Source organism: Crocodylus porosus, unplaced genomic scaffold, assembly GCF_001723895.1.
Source record: "Crocodylus porosus isolate Cpor-Errol unplaced genomic scaffold, CroPor_comp1, whole genome shotgun sequence".
In the NCBI taxonomy this organism is placed as follows: domain Eukaryota; kingdom Metazoa; phylum Chordata; order Crocodylia; family Crocodylidae; genus Crocodylus; species Crocodylus porosus.
In genome coordinates this window covers 34,210,633-34,230,909 of record NW_017728950.1, presented here as the reverse complement: position 1 = coordinate 34,230,909, position 20,277 = coordinate 34,210,633, and the positions used below count along the sequence as shown (strand labels likewise).

The 20,277-nt window shown below is 43.6% G+C and overlaps 1 protein-coding gene across 1 annotated transcript in view; it reads right to left on the bottom strand.

Moving 5' to 3' along the window:
* LOC109323282 (atrial natriuretic peptide receptor 1-like) overlaps positions 1–20,277 on the bottom strand; it is a 54,831-nt gene that overhangs the window by 9,155 nt on the left and 25,399 nt on the right. The window contains exons 7-18 of the mRNA XM_019554730.1: positions 19,454–19,526; positions 18,479–18,626; positions 15,905–15,991; positions 14,152–14,295; positions 13,087–13,208; positions 11,613–11,754; positions 5,631–5,679; positions 4,448–4,549; positions 3,258–3,377; positions 2,488–2,581; positions 1,496–1,583; positions 464–603 (exon numbers count right to left, since the gene is read on the bottom strand). Of these exons, the coding sequence (XP_019410275.1) occupies positions 464–603; positions 1,496–1,583; positions 2,488–2,581; positions 3,258–3,377; positions 4,448–4,549; positions 5,631–5,679; positions 11,613–11,754; positions 13,087–13,208; positions 14,152–14,295; positions 15,905–15,991; positions 18,479–18,626; positions 19,454–19,526 (1,309 nt within the window). The remainder of the gene's footprint in view (positions 1–463; positions 604–1,495; positions 1,584–2,487; positions 2,582–3,257; positions 3,378–4,447; positions 4,550–5,630; positions 5,680–11,612; positions 11,755–13,086; positions 13,209–14,151; positions 14,296–15,904; positions 15,992–18,478; positions 18,627–19,453; positions 19,527–20,277) is intronic.

The following is a 20,277-nucleotide window of genomic DNA, read 5'->3' as shown; positions in this document are numbered from 1 at the left end:
GTGTACTGAGAGCCCTGCTCAAGAGGACAACAATGGTAAGGTTTAGCAATGGGGACCTTGAAACGTGAACAGAAGCTTCATCCTTGGCAGAGTGTGTGAGCTGATTGCTTGGGCTGATTTTGGAGTCATATATTCCTATAAAATGCAAGTCAACAGCTGAAACTAGTCAGTTTTCAGCATCTCAGCAGAGGCTTGGCAGGTCACACCAGGTGCTGGTCATTTTCACCCAGTCCTCTATTCTGCAGCTTTCTTTAGCCTCATGAAATACTATGGCTATGCATGAAAAAAATACTGACAGTGCATTTTCTAGGGCTGTGTTTAGACTTCTTGCAATTTTATTCCTCTGGTCTGTACAGTGGTAATTAGCTTTTCACCTCTCTTCAACTGGCATATTCTTTTGAGAATTTGACTTCTCCTAATTATCTCACAAAATCCCCTCCTACTGTTAGTACAGAGAACTCACATGCATCTCCTATAGTTTCCACTTTGTAGACATCATAATTGTCTATAATTTCATCAAAGGTGGTGTAGAGCTTGTTTAAGAAGTCCACCACTTGGTAAGGTGTGCTGGTGCTGGACAGCTGAGTGAAGCCAACGATGTCACTGATAAGACAAAACAAGGAGAAGAAATCCTGTTCATTCATGAACGTGGCATGCTTTTGTGAAACAAAAATATGATGCTGCATCTTCCCTTTTGATAATAATTTCTCATCTGGAAGTTAGGACTTTCCTTTTCTTCCTTTCATTTGCTTTCTCATTTTATTTGTTTTGAAGTGTCTGTTGAGTTTACAGGATCTTACAGACATACTTTCTTCTTTAAGACATTCCCTTAGCTTCACTGACTAAGGAAGTAGAAAGTTTTAATCTACAACTAGATGTAAGTTTATTTGAGGATACAGGGTCCTTGATCTTAAGTTATGCCCACAAGGCAAAAAATGGGCATAACCCCTATCCCTTGCCACGGACTGCACAGCGGGATCTATTACTTGCTGTGCTATGTCTTACCACTGTACATGTCCAATGCTGAAAGTCAAATAAAGTTTATAAAATGTGTTTGCTCTCTAAGGTTTTTCTACTAAAATCTTACGGTTTTTATTTAGTTTTACCTTGAACAGAAATATATGTATTATAACTGCTGGTAGTGATATATTACTGTGTGTTAGCCCTGAAGTTACAATTTATGGAGTGACAATGTAATGTAAAAACTGCAGAATCTGTGCATTTTCAGAGAAAACATACCATTCCTCCCAGCAGTCCAGCTGTAATATAAATTCTATGCTCACATTGGAGGTTTTACCTCTTACAGTTACACAGTGGCATCCTGCAGATGAAAATTTACAAAACTACATTAAGGGCTCACTCCAACAAAAAGCTTCATGATTTACATAGTTTGCTCCTTGTCCCCTTAGACATCATTTTGCTCCTAAATATGATTTGGGTACATATGGCTTTGTTCAGGTAAATTCCATCTCTGACCACATCCATCCCTACTCACCTGAAAAAGATGGTGGCACTTATATAGCTTTGGGCTTGTGCAGGTTTTCCTTGCCTTAAATTATCTGCTACTTGTTTTGGTAACATGCCTATTTTAGAAAGTAAAGAGAAATCATTAACTAATATTGTAACAGAGAAGTACACGAAAACGCTTCACCATAATTTGATTTATTTTTCCTGTTAGATACAGAATGCAAAATAAACATGAATAACTGTACAATGCTTTGATGTTGGGGCAGAAGCCTCAAGGGAAAAAGAACTAGGGAATCTAGATACAAACACTGTGGCTCTTATCCCTCACTTCTGCTTTCTTTACCTCTCCTCTCTTGTTTTCTTTCCTATGAGCTGTCTCTTCTTCTGTGCATTTCCCTTGCAGTTCTCTTCACCCACCACCTCTCCTTTCTCTCTGTGCCTCCTTATTTCCCTCTTCTCTAGTCTCTGTCTGTCCCTTCATCTCTTTCCTCTTGTAAAATTCCATAGTGAAAAATCTGTCAGGAAATGACATCACCCTTGTATTAGTTCTCCAAGATTCTCTAGCATTTTTAGAGCCAAGCAAAATGACATTTCCATAAAACCAAGAAGGCCTCAGACCCGGAGGAAGATGAATCATTAGCAATTCAATGGGAAAGGAATGATTTGAGGGAAAAATGAAAACAAATGATAAATGTCTATCATACCTTGCATGGAGGAAATATATTAAAGGAAGACCTATAAAAATGATGAAGGGGATCAGGCATTGGAACAAGTTACCTAGACAAGCTGTGGAATTTCCAGGCTTGGAAACATCAAAAGCAGATTAGACAGACTCTTGGCAAGGGTGGCTTAGTTATCCTGCTTTGAGCAGCAGACTAAACTAGTGGACCTTGTGAGGTCTCTTCCAGCCCTACTTGCCTATGAACCTGTTATCCTAAAAAGGTGGATTATTTCACTGTTTGTCATTAAGAAAGCAAAAAATTTAAATTTTACTATGCAGAATACTTTTCAGTAACTTACTATGCAACAAACGATCAGTTTTCTGTTTTTCATGCATTAAGTCCTGGGTTCTTTCTGCAACTAAGACTTCCAGGTGTTTGCTGTATTTCTCCATCTAAGCAGCACAAACAGAGAATTGGACAATATAAGCCATTCACTGAGTTCCTCGTATCTACAAAAACAAACAGCTTTAACATATAATTGATTTCAGTTTGAAAGCATGCAGCTGGACAAAGGTCAACCTTTCACCCATTTTTTTTCTGATGGTTCTATGCATTAACTTCTGTCTTTAGACTGCCACTAGCAAGCAATCAGACCACCGCTCAAGACAGATTTATCCCAGACATTCAAAGCCTATAGAGTAGTTAGCCATGTTAGTCTGAACTCAAGCAGAAGGCAAGGTAGATTTGCACCTTATAAATCAGGGCTGTCCAACTGGCAGCCTGCAATCTGCATGCAGCTTGTGAGGGATTAAATTGTGGGCTCTGGACTTAAAAATGTTCATCCTTAAATGAATTTGCAAAAGTTATGACTGCCGACAGGAACAGAGTTAGAATGGGACCTGGACTTCAACTTAAGCATAGCTTCCACTGAAACTCAAACTGCAGTTAACCTACTAGATGTGAATTAGTGGATGTTTTCCTTTTGGCAAACAAAGGGTGCAACATCAAAGGGCAAGACAGTCCCCAGTGAGTGGCAGGGAAAGCTGGCATCAGTTTCAGGTGTGTGTGCTGACAACTCTTGCTTGAGTTGCCTTCTCATTTGATTAGAAATCTACCAACCGTGCTTACCAGGGTCATCATCATGTCAACAGGGCTAACTTTGTTAGGATTCATCTTGTACAACATCTTCCTGACCTGCTCAAATGTTGGTCTTTGGACTGGGTTGTTTTTCCTGCACCTTCTGATTAGCTGGAGAAATGGCAGGGGGAGATAAAGCATATAAGTCATTTGTCAGTCAAGGTACGGATAAATCTTTCTATCAAGCACTACTTCTTGAGTTGTCTTTGCTGCCATTTGCAACCATGATACCAGATCTTTCCCATGTCTATGTTCATACCTATATCAAATCATACTGACTGATTTATTCTGTCCCTTGTACTTCACTGGCATTAGTTAATGAAGTGCTGCTGGGGGGAAACCCAGAATGCCCTAGTGTTGCCTGTTTTCCTTTGGTTCAATACTTTTAAAATGTGGGGACCCAATTCTTTTACCGTACCACGTTGCACTGCTAGAGTCAGACAAAGTGGCCTTTGGGTTTGCTATTCACAAAAGTTGCCTGGGGTTAATTCAGCTGTCTTTCAAAATCAGTTTAATGAAACCAAAGTAAGACCTGGTTTAACTCATTTCAATCTAAAAGGAGACCAGTTTAATTTAACTAGTTAAGGAATTGAACTGAGCTCAGTTGATACAAAGCATTCTTAACCTAAATCAGACTGGCTGAATACAAACTCCCTTAATTAAACTTACTTGCTTTGAAAATATACCTTTGGTTACACTTAGGACAATACTGCACAGGTTTACGTGAGAGAATCAGCTCTTTTATCTCATTAAAAAAATAAAACAGAGATTGCTTGAGAGGCAAACTTCAGCTTATTGACAACTGGCTTTCAAATGCTAATCATAAAGCATCTCTAATATTAAATATGTATATCAAATTGCCACTTTATAATAAAATTAAAAGCCATAACATTCCATCGACTGAAAATTAAAAACATCATTTACTGCACTGAAACTTTTTGGGACAAACTGAAACTTCCCATTTTTTGGAATAATGGCTGCTCTGTTATGAATATTAAAGCTATCAAGCATTTTATGGTGCCTTGCTTAAGATGTAAAATCTTAACTCTGCATTTCCTGGGTTTCTTACTTGTTTACGTTCATCAAAGGTGCTACTGCATTGAAATCACTGTCAAATCCCTACAGCCTTCAATTCACCATAATAACGATGTTTGTGTGCAATAGTATATAGTGTTATTTACCTCCACATAGTCTGTAGGGCATGGGCAGGAATTGTCAGACTTCCCTGAAATCAATTCTGTCAGAGGTGGGCACCAAGAATGCTCTGCTGAATGAGATTCATCCTTCTAGAAGGCAGTATTTAATAACATTGACAGAAGAGAACAAAGGGGGACAAAAACTGTAAATAAATCAATCATAATATTGTAAAGCAGCAAATCAATGAAAGAGATTTATTGGCACTTTTTTGTATGTTATGTTGAATGTACCCCGCTATTGTCATATGTCTGCAACATATTCTGCCCCACTCACTTCCAACACAGGAGCCTTCATATTTTTCTCTGTTGGGATTAGTCCAGATCAATGCTTTCATGTGTAAGCACATAAAAGGCCTGAATGGCTCATTCTAACCCAGATGGCTTTGTCTCCAACCGCTCACTCAGCTGAAAGGATTTGAGCTCAGCCTGCATTGCAGGTGAACAGCTTTGGAAAGGAATGAAAAAAAAATAGATAGGAACCAGATACTCAGAGCCCTTTATGAAACTGGATGGACAGCACTATTAACCACTGGAGAAATACAGTCCTAAATTCAAGTTGCTAGATCTATTTTAAGTAATGCATGCCATAGGATCAGAGCAATGACACATTCTGTCTTTACGGCAGTTGCTATCAATTTTGAAGCACATTCTTTATGCTGGTGCTTTTGCACTGACCATTTATATGGGGGATCAATTCATAGACAACACCACCCCCATGGATAAGGGCTCAGTGGCTATGCCAATGCAGTTTCCTGACCCCTAACACACACAGTCAAGGTGCTTTGTGGTTCTATGGAAACAGGACAGACCAGGGAAGGTACAGTCAGGTGAGGAACAGGCCTGGGAATGGCATACGTGGTCATAGCCCTAGCCTCAGAGAGCTTCCCCAGAAGAAGTAATGAATCCAAAGCATAGTCTTTTCCACTGGGTTCCTCTTGGAAGTCCTGGGAGCTTCTGAAATTAGGAAGAATCATTAGTAATATAGCTCCATTGGAGCCAGCTAAAAATCTGGCCCTGAGTAAGCACTGAGGCTTTTGGTCCTTGTGAATAAAGTGCAATAAATTCCCTCTGGAGTCTATCAGAGTTTCTATCAGAGTTTTGTTAATAACTTCAAAAGAAGCAGGATTAAAATTATTAGGAAAAACCTCAAAAAACAGAGAGCTCTTACCGGCACAGGGTCACTTCTTGTTGCAATCTCTAATAAAATGATGGCATAACTGTAAAATTACAGAAACGCATGTGAAACAGAAACAGCAAAGTACATCATTTGAGGAACAGGATGGATTTATGTATATTTTTTCCCCTTGACTTTTTGTTAAAGAACTTGACAGCAACAATTTCCTGACCAGCAACAGATCTGACCTGCTTCTTAAATGGGCAGATTATCTATGCTATCAGTTGAAGAGCATTGATATAGTCCATAGGGGATATGTAATGTACTGAATAGCGTCATAATTAATCTAGTGTGGTTTTATACACTGACTGCCTGCAAGGAGGGGGGGCCATTTCTGGATCACATGACAACAAGAAAACCAAGGAGATTTTTAAGGAGAACAATTAGATGGTAACTGAAACAAAACTCCAGTGATTCCAGAATGCCCTCCCCGCCTCTGCAGTGCCAGCAGCTATGCTAGTACATGCCGGGAAGAAAAATAAAATTCTTCAATTGGACCCAGGTGCTTTGATGTCTGTATAAATAAAAAATACAGAGAAGCAAAACTGGAGGGAACTGTGACTGAGAGCAGGCTTTGCATCTAAAATGCAAGGATTCTTGAATAACCCTACTCCCCATTCCTCACTAAATGCCCATTTCCCCATTCCAATGCCACTAGACCTTCCAAGGATCATCTGTAATGCTTCCTATTTTTATGTGCAGGCATCTTGATTTGCCAGAGGGAGAATGGCAGAACAGGTGTAGGCACTCTAAAAGGAAACTGCCATGAGTTCAGATACTACAGTGGTGAGTGACCTCTAGATTTATGTCACCTTAGTCAGTCAAGACAAATGTTCTAAAAGTTAGTATTGATTTTGGGTGCCCTAATTTTTAGGTCCCTGTGACAGGAGTATCGCTACAGGAGTCTTTCTAGTGGTGACTCCCCCCTCCTGTTAAGGGCCAGCTGCCTGCTTACTCTCCTGCCACGCCTTGAACTTAATTGATTGAGTAATGTAATTAGTGGGAGGCTACCCACTTTATATGCCCCAGTACCAGGGGGTGCCATCTGTGGCTTTTTTTCCTCCCCTACACCGCAACACAAGCCTCGCAGATGGTGCTGACAGGATTTTTGACCTGGGCCTTGCTGTGATTTGGCCCTCTCCTTTACTTCGCTGGGGCTCCTCATGGCCCCCCTCTCACTCAGGGGCTCCGTGCTGCCCCCTTCACTCTGGGCTGGGGCCAAATGCACCCCCAAGATGCTGCGCCCTCTCTGGTGCCAGGACCCCCATACTACCATGGAGTCCCTCTGAGGCCTCCTCCAACCCCTAATAGCCTCACCCGGTCCTCCGGTCAAACAGTAAACACAAAGCCCCTGGGCTATAACATAAAACTAAACCATTCGGTCAAAACAACATTCGATCTCTACTGGGAAAATACTCCAACCCATGGCAGCAACCAAGGGATGCTCATGCAGTCAATCCTCTCCCCTCTTTCTGCACTGGCTGAGCTCCCCCCTCCTTGGCTGCCAGAGAGGAACTGTCCTCCTGGCCTTCTGCCTGGGCTTAAGAAGGGCTAAGCCCTGCCCCTTCCTGTCAGCAGGCTTCGCTGGTTGCCCCAGCAACCAGCACCTGTGTTGCCCTGGTGACTGGCAGCTGCACCTCCCCCTTCTCACCGCTAGGGAACTCTCTTGAGCCATTTCTGTTTTCAGGCGCAGGGTGCCTAAGTGCTCTGTGACAGTCCCAAATTCAAGGTACTTGAGGAAAGGACTGAACACCTTTCCTTGAAATTCAGGGCTTTTTGAGTTATGTCTGTCACAGGATGAAGTCCTACAGGATGGCCATGATCTCCCCAAGACCTCCTTACCATGCCAAGTTGACCCAATGGGCACCCTCTATTCTCACCCGCCACATCTTTGATCGAATGATTGACAGGCAGGCTACCTTTCAGTCCTCTTGGACATGGTCTTGATTGATTCTCTGGACCCCGTGGGTTTCTGGACCCCTGGTGGGTCCTGCTTCAAGATAAATGTCACAATGGGTGTTTCAGGGCACCCTAGTCTTATGGGCTATGCGTGGCTCCAACCACCCCTTTACTACACCCCAAGCCTCACAGATGGTACCAACGTTGTTTGGTCTGGGCCTTGTTGCAATTTGGCCCCTTTGTCCTCCTCAGGCTCTCCGCAGCCCTGTCTCGCTCGATGCCTCACTGGCGTTTGGGCTCTCCGCAGCCCTGCAAAGTGCTACACCCTCTCTGGCACCGGGGTCTGTGCACCCCAAATGCTGTGCCCTCTCTGGCACTGGGGTCCGCACACTGCTGTGGGCCCCCTATGAGGCCTCCTCCATCCCCTAATAGCCTCACCCAAACCACCAGTCTTATACAACAATAAACAAAACACAAGCTCCTGGGCTGTAACATAAATTTAAGCCACTCGGCTATAACCTCATTCAAACCCTACCGGGGAATGCTCCATCCCTTAATAGTATCGGAAGCTGCTACTGCAGTCAGGCCTCTCCCCTTTGCTTGCTCTGGGAGAGCTCCTTTCCCCTAGGCTGCTGGTAGGGAACAGCCCTCCTTGGGCCTGGTCCTGGACCCAAAGCCTTGCCCCTTCTGGTCAGCTGACCAGGTGCAGGTGCAAGCTAATTTACCCTCCGGCTTGCTGCCCTGGTAACCTGCACCTGGGCTTCTGTCTTTCTCTTTGGGCTTTTCCCCCAGGCAATTTCCACCCTTCTAGGAGCAGGGCACCTTAGTGCCTTGTGACAATGTCCCACAATTCATGACTCGCTTTTAAAAACGGTGACTTCTGGATTTGAGTTCGACCCAAGGGAAATGTCAGGCACACCTAAAACCTACACCATAAGGCAAACAAGGTTGCAGAAAGCCACAGATTATGCCAGCATAGTTACCTTACCTAGGATTTCCAGACCACGTCCAATGTATTTTGGCCAGCATTACCTATGCTCATATGCTGGGATGGCTTAGCATCTGTTTATACAGACAAGCACCAGTTCTGTTGCAAAGTAGGTGCCAGTCATTAGTGAATTTAGGACAGCCCGTGCAATAATACAGATGCCATCTCTTTTTCAGGAACTTTCTTACACTACAACTATGTGTTTTGCCTTGCAAGGGGAACAAGAAGAAAGTATGGAAACCAAGGAGACACTACTGGAAAGTGTGATGCTTTTTGATACATGGCAATGACAAAATAAATGCATAAGAGTGCTGAAAAACAGCCTGGGCAGAGCACCATATGGTTTACAAGAACTAAAGCTAGATCCACCAAATACTCTACCCTCAGGCTTAGGACAGAAACAGAACAGCATAGCTAGGTTCAAACACAAAAAGTCCATGCCATTTTGGACCAGATTCTTCAAGGTATTAAGATGCTTTGACATGAAGATAGGCACCGAGTAGGATTTCCACTAGTATCTGGGAACTAAACTTTCTGGAAAGCCTGAGGTCCACCAGCTGGGTCCCTACAGATATAAGCCCAAGTTATGGTTTAGTCACTGAAAGATAATACAATCTAGAAATCCAGTATGTATATATAAAATAAAAAGCTTTTCTACCAAATTTGTCATTTTGCTAGGTGTTAAGTGAAAGTAGGGGAAGGATTAATCAAAGTTTCCTTATATTAGCAACTAATTTATTTTTAAAAAGACTAAAAACAGTAATTGAAAGGCAATTAGACTTAGTCACAGACAACCTAGCCAAAGGAAAACTAGGCTTTGAGGCAAACATTAGTTTTATAATCCCTTTCACCATAGAATTTTATTTTACATGTAATCAATACATAGTTTGGATAGCTTAACAATTATTTTGGCCACTCCCAATGTGATTTTGGCTGTTATTTTTTTACAAATGTACCAATAGTTAGCAAGCCCTGCCTGCATTTGAACAGATGGAGCCCAAAACAAAATCTCACCTGCTTACTGAAGATACTGCAGACCTAATTGCCCCATTAGCTTCAACCACTTATTATTTGTATTTCATTAGAATCAGGAGGTTCCAACTACAACCAGGGTGCTGGGACAAAGTAAGAGAAAATTCCTGCCACAAAGATTATATGATAAACAAAGTTGTCCCTAAAGGAGATATAGGGTGTGTCTACACATCGCTGTAGAGTGACATTGCTACGGTGCTGTGCTTTAGTACTTCCTCTTGGAAGTACTAAAGCACAGCATGGTACAGATGATTACTGTGCTGGGTGTGCAGTGCACAACAGAATTTCGCCACTACGGTGACATAGCTTGTGATAACATGTAGACCCACATGATTGCTATGTTGCTATGGGGCAACATGTAGACATGCCCCCAGAGGCACAACAAGAAAAAGTGACTTGCCTAAAAGAAAACCAGAAATCTTGGGGAGAGCCAAGAAGTGACACTATATTTTTGGAATCCTAGTCAGGGGCCTTATAATCACAAGAATCTCCTTTTCCTCAATCATCATAGTAATCTCCTCTATGTGTTGAACAGAAAACATAACAGAACACAATTTTAGCAGAACGTGACAAACAGAACCCACTTGACAAATAAGCAATTACCATGTGCTCAGAAAGAAAGAGGAAAAAGTTTTTCATTTCCTCTATATTATGGTTATTCCTTCTGCATAAAAATATATTCTGAATCAGTTGTGTGACAAACTGTAAATCTGCTCCCTGGGTGCATCTACACATGTGCCTGAATAAACTCTGGCGCAGTTTACATTGGAGTTAGCTGCTTCCCAGGTGCAGTGTCTTCATGAGCATGCAGGACCACAGCTATTTGACCTGGTGTGAAGAAGCCCCGGCATGGCAGAGGGTCTGGGGGGGTCAGCCCTGGGTAGCAGCAGAGGACAGTAGAAAGGCTGGCTGGGGGACAAGGGTACTACAGTGCAGCACTAGATGGCAGGCCTGGGTCACAGTCTACATGTGCATTTGAGCTGCTGTAGGATAGTATTTCTCCCAGACAATACTGTCCTACAGTGGAGTTAATTAATTTACTGCACCCTAATACTGGCACACGGGATATTTTACTGTGGAGCTAATTAATCAACTCCAAAGTAAAGCGCATGTGTAGATGTACCCTATTTAAACCATTTTAATATTACTGGGTACATCTACACGTGCAATTAGCACATAGCAATAAACTCTGGCACAGTTCGAACCAGAGCTTATTGTTCCCAGGTGTTTAAATGTGCTCTCAGAACTGCAGCATGTTGAGCCAAGGTAAAGCAGACCTGGGCTAGCAGGCGACTTGGGGGGTCAGCTTCACCCCAGCAAAACGTGCTGCAGAGGGGCTAGCCAAGGCATAAGGATGCTATAGTGTGGGGTTAGCCAGTAGGCAGCCCCCACGCTGCAGAATCCTCACGCCCCAGCCAGCTCTGGTGACAGTCTACATGTGCACTGTAGTGCGTGTAAGTGCTATCTGCTGTAGCATAGTAATTGTCCCTACAGTGGAGTTAATTAACTTACTGTGCCCTAATGCAAGAACATATGTAGATGGTGACACTTTACTGCACAGCTAATCAGTCAGTTCCATAGTAAAGCGCACCCACTCTGAACTAAGTACAGTAAAAGCTCCATTAACTGGCACCTTACAAGCCAGCACGTTCTATTAATTGCCACGCCAGCTTGTAAGGTAAGCCGGATGACCACGGGTGCCCGATAACAAAGCTTTGACTATAATAATTTCTCAACAAAAGAAACACAAAAGAAGCAATACTGTTAAAAAGAGAATAGCTTTAAGATCTATCTTTTGTTTGCACTTGCACTAGTGACAAAATATCAAAAACATTACCCTGGATTTACATCAGCTTCAATGAGCTCCAGAATTTTACTTCCTATCTTCAAGTAGTGGTCCCCTTAATAGCTGAATTATTCTCTAAATGTGAATCAATTAACTTTTAATCACAATCAATCAAATTCTTCCCTGATATAATGTTGGAAGTCAGTTCAGCCCAATTAATAACAAAGGATATTTGATCACAAAGGAAGACACGTGAAAAGTTTATCGTCACCTGTACACATCTGCCATAGGAGTAGGTTCAAAGTTCAACAGTGAATGCATCTCGGGTGGCAAATAAATCTGTATCAAATCCTGCTGATATGAACTAGAACCCCCAGAGGAATCTTCTTTCCTGTAAGACTGCAATCCATAGTCTGTCACACAAGAAAGAAGCAAGTTCTCAGTAAAGATTATATTCTTTCCCGAAACACCCGTAGTACTAAGTTGCAACATTATTGATTTAAATGAGTTTATAGTGGAAGTAAAACCATCCAGTTTCAACTTAAAGACTTTGGTGGGCGGGGTGAGGTGTTTCTATTCAAATGTAGTTGTGAATGCTGGAACTGGAGAGCAAGTGTTGGGTGAGATTACTCAGATAGTATAACTGAGCCTTTTGATTCACTCCACATGGAATACTGGCCCCAAAACCAGTCTGTCTATTCAACCATGGCAGCATCATTTCAGTGCAAGACAGAACCAGTGTTACAGTCTTTTGCAGCACCCACCTCCTTGCAGGCCATGCTGAAGATGTCCAGGTCTAGTTTTAGTTTTTTGAAGCAATAAGAAGCCAACAGAAACGGGGTACTGAACCCTGGCCCCAAGATTAGGGGAATATAAAGGTGAAATGTGGGGTACCAGGCCAGGAGATGTACAGTAACTTTAACACTACTTTTGGAGCCAACCCTCTGTTCTGTATGGTATAAAGCTCAACTGGACTCCTGGATCTGACCCTAAATTGGGATGAGGAGCCCACACACAGCCATAGAGTAATCTCAGACAACATGAGAAAAAATAGTTTTTCTTCCATTTTCTAGAAACAAACACTATTAAAATTGGGAGTGGGGGAGGGTAAGGTTTTTGGTTCAGACCCACCTCTAATCAGGATATTCCAGTAGTCTCATTTTTTTGGACCACAACCCAAGTTTTACCCTTAGCAAGAAAGTGGCAAAGCTGTTGTCTGAAACCACTGAGATCAAGTACACTGTGATCAGTTAAAGTCTCCACAGTTCTGTAAGTCAAATTATCCTGTATCTTACACTGGCCAACACCACTGAAACTGGTAGGCTCTCATAGAAGCAAGACTGGTTGTGTTGGTGTAAGGGAGGGAGAATTCATCAGCTTGTCCCTAGTTTTCTTTTACCTTTCCCTATTAAAGTGTCTTCAGGTTTACCAGTCATCAAACATCTTCTAGTGTTTCATACTGATGTCTATAATGAGGTTTCCTTATGAATCAAATAGAAGATGAGGTGGATTTTGCCAAATCTGATGATGTCTGACTCCATCTCTCATGGGATATGGTATATGCAAGAGAGGCACACATTCAATGGGAGGACAAGATAATATAATGGGTTTGCTGTACCATAGTTTACTAGTAATATAGGCTGTTTCAGTTAGTATTCCCATCTGAAATGCCAGATTGCAGTACTGCTGGAGCAGTGTATAATTGGTTTCCTGGACAGATTGCAAAATCCATCCCTTCTCTTTACCTGCGATCTTACAAACCCATCGGTCATCAATCACACAATTACTGGACTTCAGCCGTCCATGATACATTTTATGTTGGTGAAGATATGCCATTCCATGAGCAATGTCTGCAGCAAAGGAAAACCTGGAAGGCACAAAGTCACTATTAACAAACTAGTGTTCTTGTGAACCAAATCCTCAGTGAGGGATCTGTTAAAAACCTATTCAAGTCAATGGAAGATTTTATGACTTAAGTAGCCTTTGGATCCAGGCCCCCAGGGCTCAATTCTGCAAGGTGCCAAAGTAAGGACTCCTGCGAGTTGCTGAATGTCCCCAGTTTCCCCTTAGGTGACATGCCAGATGGAGCACATGGCATGATAGAAGTGTTCATGTTCTTGCAGGTTTTCTCAGTAGCTTGTATGATTAACCTCTGGCTACAGACATGCAGAGGAGGAGCAGATTTCTAAACTTCCTTATTTAGTACGGAACAGCTATTTTTAAAGAGATTTTTTGCTGTTGCCCTAAAGCAAAGCAAAGAGAATGCACAGCTAGTGGAAATAAGGGGCAGTATGTATTTATAAAATAAATGGTTAAAACAAAGAGGTTGTTTTTTTCTGTATTCCTTTGAAATCCTTTGAGCCTCTTCTGTGTACATGTGTCTTTTTACAGGTAACTAGTAATGCTCACAATAATCCTTTCAGTGTTGGACCTGTGTTGCTCTTTTACACAGTTTAAGTCAATAGAACATCAGAGCGTAATAAGTCTATATGACATCAGTGAAAGAAAGGAAGCTATGTGGGATCCAAGACTTCAGACGGCATCACACCATAAACAGAGATGCAATGAAAAGACTTGGGCTCAGCAGGAGTAATGTGGAATATAAGGATATCCCTGAGATAGGTCAGGGCAAGGATCAATGGCTTTCCTTTCTCTTTCATTTGCAGAAGAGTGGTATCTTCTGATCTACAACACATCACAGACTTATGTACTCCATGACTTTATCTATAACTGGCACCCTATCTGAAACAGAAAGTGTCACCTAGCAGTGCTACTTGGGTCGCTTATCTTTTCCAAAGTCTTGATTTTACCTGAAGCCCCAGTTTAGAGGGATGTCTTCATTGAGCAGAACATCATTCAGACTCCCTTTTGGACAGTATTCTGTCACAATTGCAATGTTTGGCACCTCTACACAACCTCCGACGAATTTGCAGAGGTTGGCATGATCAAGTTCTCTGTGAAGAAGAAGCACAGGAATCGCATCATAGAACCATAGGTTAATAGAAAATGAGGGTTGGAAGAGACCTCAGGAGGTCATCTAGTTTACCCCCTGCTCAAAGCACGGCAATCCCCAAATAGATTATCACAGCCAAGGCCTGCCTGCTCCCACACCTCTATGCACTGCACAGTCCCTACACTGAGGCACCCTATGTGCAAGCCAGGCACCCCCTGGGTTGGCTGCTCCCCTGTCTCCTTGTATCTCCGCGTGGGGGCTCCACTGTGGAGCCCCTGCACTGAGGCACACTGACCTCAGGCAGCTGCAGAGCAGCTGCCTGGGGTCCACTGTGTCTTGAGACAGGGGAGCAGGGCTGCCTGCTCCCCTGTATCCACATGCCTCAGCATGGGGACTCCATCGCATCATGTGCTATGAGGGGAGAAAGTGGTGGGTAGCTGGCTGGGGAACAGGGTGCCTCAGTGCAGGGTTAGCCGGCAGGCCTGTGCTTGCCTCCCAGCTGGGGAGTGGCATGTGGAGACAGGGAAGCAGACAGCCCAAGGCTGCCTGCTAACCTGTCTCTGCACACTACGGAGCCCCTGAGCTGAGACACCCCGCACACCCAGCAAGCTGCTCCCCAGCTGCCTGGGGCACAGCGTGTCTTGAGGTGGGAAAGAAGGCAGCCCTGAGCAACCTGCCCCCCTATCTCTGCATTTGTCTTGGTGCATGCCACGCTGGTGTGGTTTGAACTGCTTTTTTCAGGTTTCTTTTTTTATTGCTATCAGGAAATCCTGGTAGTGAATTTTGCCCTGGCACTGCAAATGAGCAGCACTGTGCACAAATCAACATGCAACTCATGGAGTTTGTGGGATTGCAAAGAGGTAGGGTTGCAAAGACATGCCTGCATGTCTGGATCCAGCCTTGCTGGGTAACTTGCTCCAGTACTTTACCACCCTCCTGGTGAGAATTTTTTTCCTGATATCTACCCTAAACTTCTCTTGCTGCAGCTTGAGACCACTGTTTCTTGTTCTGACATCTGCCACTGCTGATAACAGTTTAGATCCATCCTCTCTGTAACAACCCTTCAGGTAGTCAAAGGCTGCTGTTAAATCCCACCTCAGTCTTCTCATCTCCAGACTAAATAAGCCCAGTTCCCCCAGCCTGTCCCCAGAAGTTATGTGCCCCAACACCCTTCATCGGTATGAAGATGTGGTGCTTTGCCATTTTTTTGGAGTTTTTTGTGTTCTTGAATATTCACAAAAGCATCTTCAATCAAGGTCAAATAAATACACTGCAATAAAACATCTGGAGAAAAAAGAACATGAACACAAGTAACAATAGGGAGGTCTACATTGTCAGTCAAAGATGTACTAAACCTTAGCAATCTATCAGCCTGGCATGGAGAAGGTGCATCAGTGCTTGTAGCCAATAGCACAGTGATGATGATCATATCTAGTTACCTTTGATCACCAGCCTAAATTATCAGGTATTTACAGCTAAACTGAGTGGGTCATCTTTTGGAATAAGCCTGGAGCAAGACTCAAAGTCATAACAAAATGTCTTAACTGATCTGCCACCACATCCTCCTACTGGTGCTCTCATAGCAACCCGTATTCCATTTCATTGTTTACCTGACTTGCTTTACTTCCTTCCGTATGGATTTGGACAGAGTGAAAGTCTTTTTCATTATTTTCTTGATGGCGACTGTCCTTCCATCACTGCAACAAGACCAAGAAGTTTTTGTAAATGCTGTAATCCCACAGTGATTCACTGTGGAATTCGGGGATGTTTGGAATAAAAATCTGCAGAAAATGACACATTTTGAAGCTCATGTCAGTTTTTCTCTATATATTTGTGTTTCCCAACCCAAGAGGTAAATTCTCCCCATTTCTACAGGGGTCACTAGACTAGCATAGAGCAGACTGGAGAGGTGTGAGGCAGAAAAAAGGAGCAGTGGGACCAGGAAAAATGGTATTCCCCTAGTCAGCAGGTGGGACACAATGGTGATTAGCTCCTTGCTCCACTTTCCCTCACTCCTCTTCAGCAGCTTCTAATGCAGTTTGCTGGAAGAATAGCTAATGTAAGCAGGGCTGCCTTTTAAGTTTGTCACTCCAAATTCTCCTCTCATCTTCCATAGGACTCAGCATGGTTTTCTACAGTGCAAATTGCAGTGTAGTGTAAAGATAAATATGTTAGCTTTAAGTAAGCCTGCCTGGGTAACTGAAACAGTTTAGCCAAGGAAGCTCAGAGCTGTGTGGTCTACTCTACTGAGATAGCTGGCTTCTGGATGTTCTGGGCAGCATTTTTCCTGGGATGAGAGGGGCCATGAAAAGTGGGGCCCTTGTCAATCAAACTATTGGAAGTAGCTGCCCTGCCCTGAGATATTTTGTATGAGTATATCATGACCAAGATCAACTGGTGACCTAGTGGTTAATACTGTCTTCAATTCCCAGTCCTGCAAACTGGTTTAAGGATCCAGTTTATAGATAACAACAACATAGTATAGCATGTCATTCCTTTGTTCTAAGGCCCTAACTGACTTCTACTTAAATATTACAGATGGACCTGCAGTAGAGACTTAGGTTTAAACACACTGAGGTATTGAAAGGCGCTTGTACGTGTGACACCATTAACATGTACACATGATGAAAATATCACTTTGTGCGGCTTAATGGCATCACAGTGTGCATGTGCAAGACTTTTGAGGGGTTTTTAATGACTTTGCATTGTTGCAAACTAAACTACACCTGGATGTAGTTTAGTTTACAACTTTGCAAATTGCAACGATGCTGCTGTCAGCTTGCCCCCTGGCCACAGGAGAGGCAGGCAGGCTCTGCCAAACAAAAGGATTGGGCCCCTCTCTGCTTCTCTTCCTGGCCTGATGCAATTCTTCCCTGAGCCTTCTGGGGCTTCCAGTGCCCCATGCATTGTCCCTGCCACCTGGGACCACCTGGGAATGGGCTGGCTTGCCTGTGGGGCAGTGCAGGGAGGCAACAGGAACGGGGCTGGATGTGCTGGCATCTGGACAAAGCAGAAGGGACGGTGCACAGGGCGCTGGAAGCCTGCCAAGGCTGAGCTTCCCCTCCCGGCTTTCAGCACCCTGGGCACTGTCCTTGCTGCCTTCTCTGGCCTCCAGCACATCCAGTCACCTGCCTGCTGCCCCAGAGGCAAGCCAGCCCATTCCCAGGCAATCCCAGGTGATGGGAAGGCAGTGGGAAAAGTGCACAAGGTGCTGGAAGCCCTGGCAGGCTTGGGGAAGAGTTGAATCCAGCCAGGCACCGCCTCTGAACTGGGGCAACACCTGGCCTACTAGCAACCCACCCAGGCACCCTGGGGGGCATCACTGCTGCAGAGGGAAGGACAGGGCCCCTAGTAGCTTAAGGACCACTTTGCCTGCAAGCAGCTCACACCTCAGCTGGGGACAAGCTCCAACTCCTACAAAAAAAAAAAAAAAAGAAAGGATTGGGTCCCCCCATCATAACATGATGGAAAAATTGAAACAATTAGTCCTCAGGGTTTTATTCTATACCCCACTGTTTCAATTTAGGGGGCACAGAATGAAACCTTAGGGATTAAACCCCCATCACATGTACAGGCACCTGAGAACATTTATAAACTATTAAAAATCTCATCAAGAAAAGAAAAGGGGGACAACCAAAAATAGTAGTCACTGGGGTGGGTATAGGAAAATTGCTCATGCAGAGCATGGTAGGAAGTTCATGTTATCATACAAGATCATAGGAAAGTAGGGCTGGAAAGAACCTCACAAGGTCATCTACTCCAGCCTCTGCTCAAGGCAAGGTGATCTCTGACTAAACCATCCCAGCCAGGCTTCTGTCCAACTTGCTCTTGTAAGTTTTCTGGATGGAGATTCCACACCTTCTCTAGGGAGCATGTTTCAATGCTTGACCACCACCCTAGTCAGAAAATTCCTCCTAATCTTCAGCCTAAATTTCCTCTGTTTCAGCTTGGGGCCATTGCTCCTAGTCCTGTTCCCTACTAATGCAGAGAAAAGCCCGTCTCCATCTTCTCCATAATCATCCTTCAGGCATTTGAAGACTGTTATCAAAATAGGCTAGGGGATGGAGAATAAGCCATTGTATTACTTGCAGATGGCAATATGGCAAGGAGTGACAGCCTTCTTGTACAGGTGTAGCTATAGTAGAGAGAATAACACAGAACGAATGATTGTGAGCTAAGCCTACTATATTCCGGTCTGTGTGAAGTACTGCTTCCTGGAGGTGCTGACAGCTGCTGTGCAGGAGCTCAGTGCAGTGATACAGCTGGCATTGGATTCACTGGGTGCATGGGGCACACTAAGGATGCTACCCATTGCAGTCCGAACCATGCGATCTAAATTGAAACAGTAAATGGTCATTGAGACGCATGTGACTTTCAGGCACATTTAAATCATACACACACAGAGGAAACTTTGCTGCTGTTCACACCAGAGTCTGGTCTTGTGTATAGTTGTAGTAGAACTGCTTAATTGAGGATCTGACTATTAAAGAAAATGTAACATGAAGCCCCTGAATTTATTATGGCTCACAGCCATAAATTAGTGACCTCTCCCACTAATCTCAGCAACTGGGGTAATGCTGCGCCACACAGAGATACTTACACTAGCTCAGAAGAAACAGACTAGCCTCATTAGATCCTCCTAGGCCAAGCAGAGGACCATGCTATTTTAACTAGACTACAGTATAAAGCTAGCTCAGCTATCTATACCCTACACAGTACTGCACCATAGAGGCATTTCCATAAGTCAGTTTCCCTGCTCTCAAAATGATCGGCCTTCAGTAACTGACATTACCAGCATAGATACAAGAAGTTCTCTGTTGAGTCCTTACTAATATTCTGTTGAGATTTGTTTTAAATGAGCAGGTGTGATGGACTTTCCATCTACTTCCAGCAGATCATTATTTCACTGCATGACAGATCCATGTCATAAAGGGGTTTTTTTGATAGTCAATCTAATTATTCTCTCCTTTTATTTCATCCCCTTAGTGTAAGAAACTTTAACATATTTCCCTTCCTTGGAATTTACACTTCTTTAATCAGAGCTTGTCTTTCAAGTCATATAATCCATCCATCTGGCATGCAGACACATTTATGCATTTGATTCACTTGTAAAACAAAGTAACACTGCTAAGAATGCCAAAAAAACAGTATTTACAAACCTTGTCTGATGTGGCTGAAGTCTATAATCCAGCTTTCATCCCAAAACATCTTTTGCTTCTGATATTGAAACCACTACAGAAGACATAACAGGCCAAATTCATTTCTGGGCTGGGGGGGTGAGGGGGAGAAGGGGGGTAACTCCATTGGTTTCAGTGGAGTCCCTCCAGAAATGAACATGGCCAAAAATCATTAGATATATAGATATTTTAAAGTATAAAATCTACCGATACGTGAACGTATCAGATAACTCTGAGCAGTAACAAGTCAGGATCCAACACTTAAATACAAACATCAGTAGTTCTAAACAATATGGCATGATAAATTAACGGGAGGTGTCGCAGAGCACTTAGGTGCCCTGCGTCTGAGAACAGGGATGGCTCCAGAGAGCCCCCTAGTGGTGAGAAGGGGGAGACAGAGCCGCCAGTCTTCAGGGCAACACAGGTGCTGGTTGCCGGGGAAACCAGTGAAACCCCCTGACAGGAAGGGGCAGGGCTTAGCCCTTCTTAAACCCAGGCAGGAGGCTAGGGTGGCAGTTCCTCCTCTGACAGCCAAGGAGTGAGGAGCTAAGCCAATGCAGAGAGAAGGGCAAGGTTTGGCTGCACGAATATCCATGGGTTGCTGCCATGAGTTGGAGTATTTTTGCCTGGTCGGGATTAATTGTTGTCTGACCAGACAGTTTAGCTTTATGTTATAGCCTGGGGGCTTTGTGTTTTGTATTTACTGTTTTAACTGGAGGACCGGGTGAGGCTATTAGGGGTGGAGGAGGCCTCATAGGGACTCCCCAGTAGCATGGGGGTTCCTGGCGCTGGAGAAGGCACAGTAT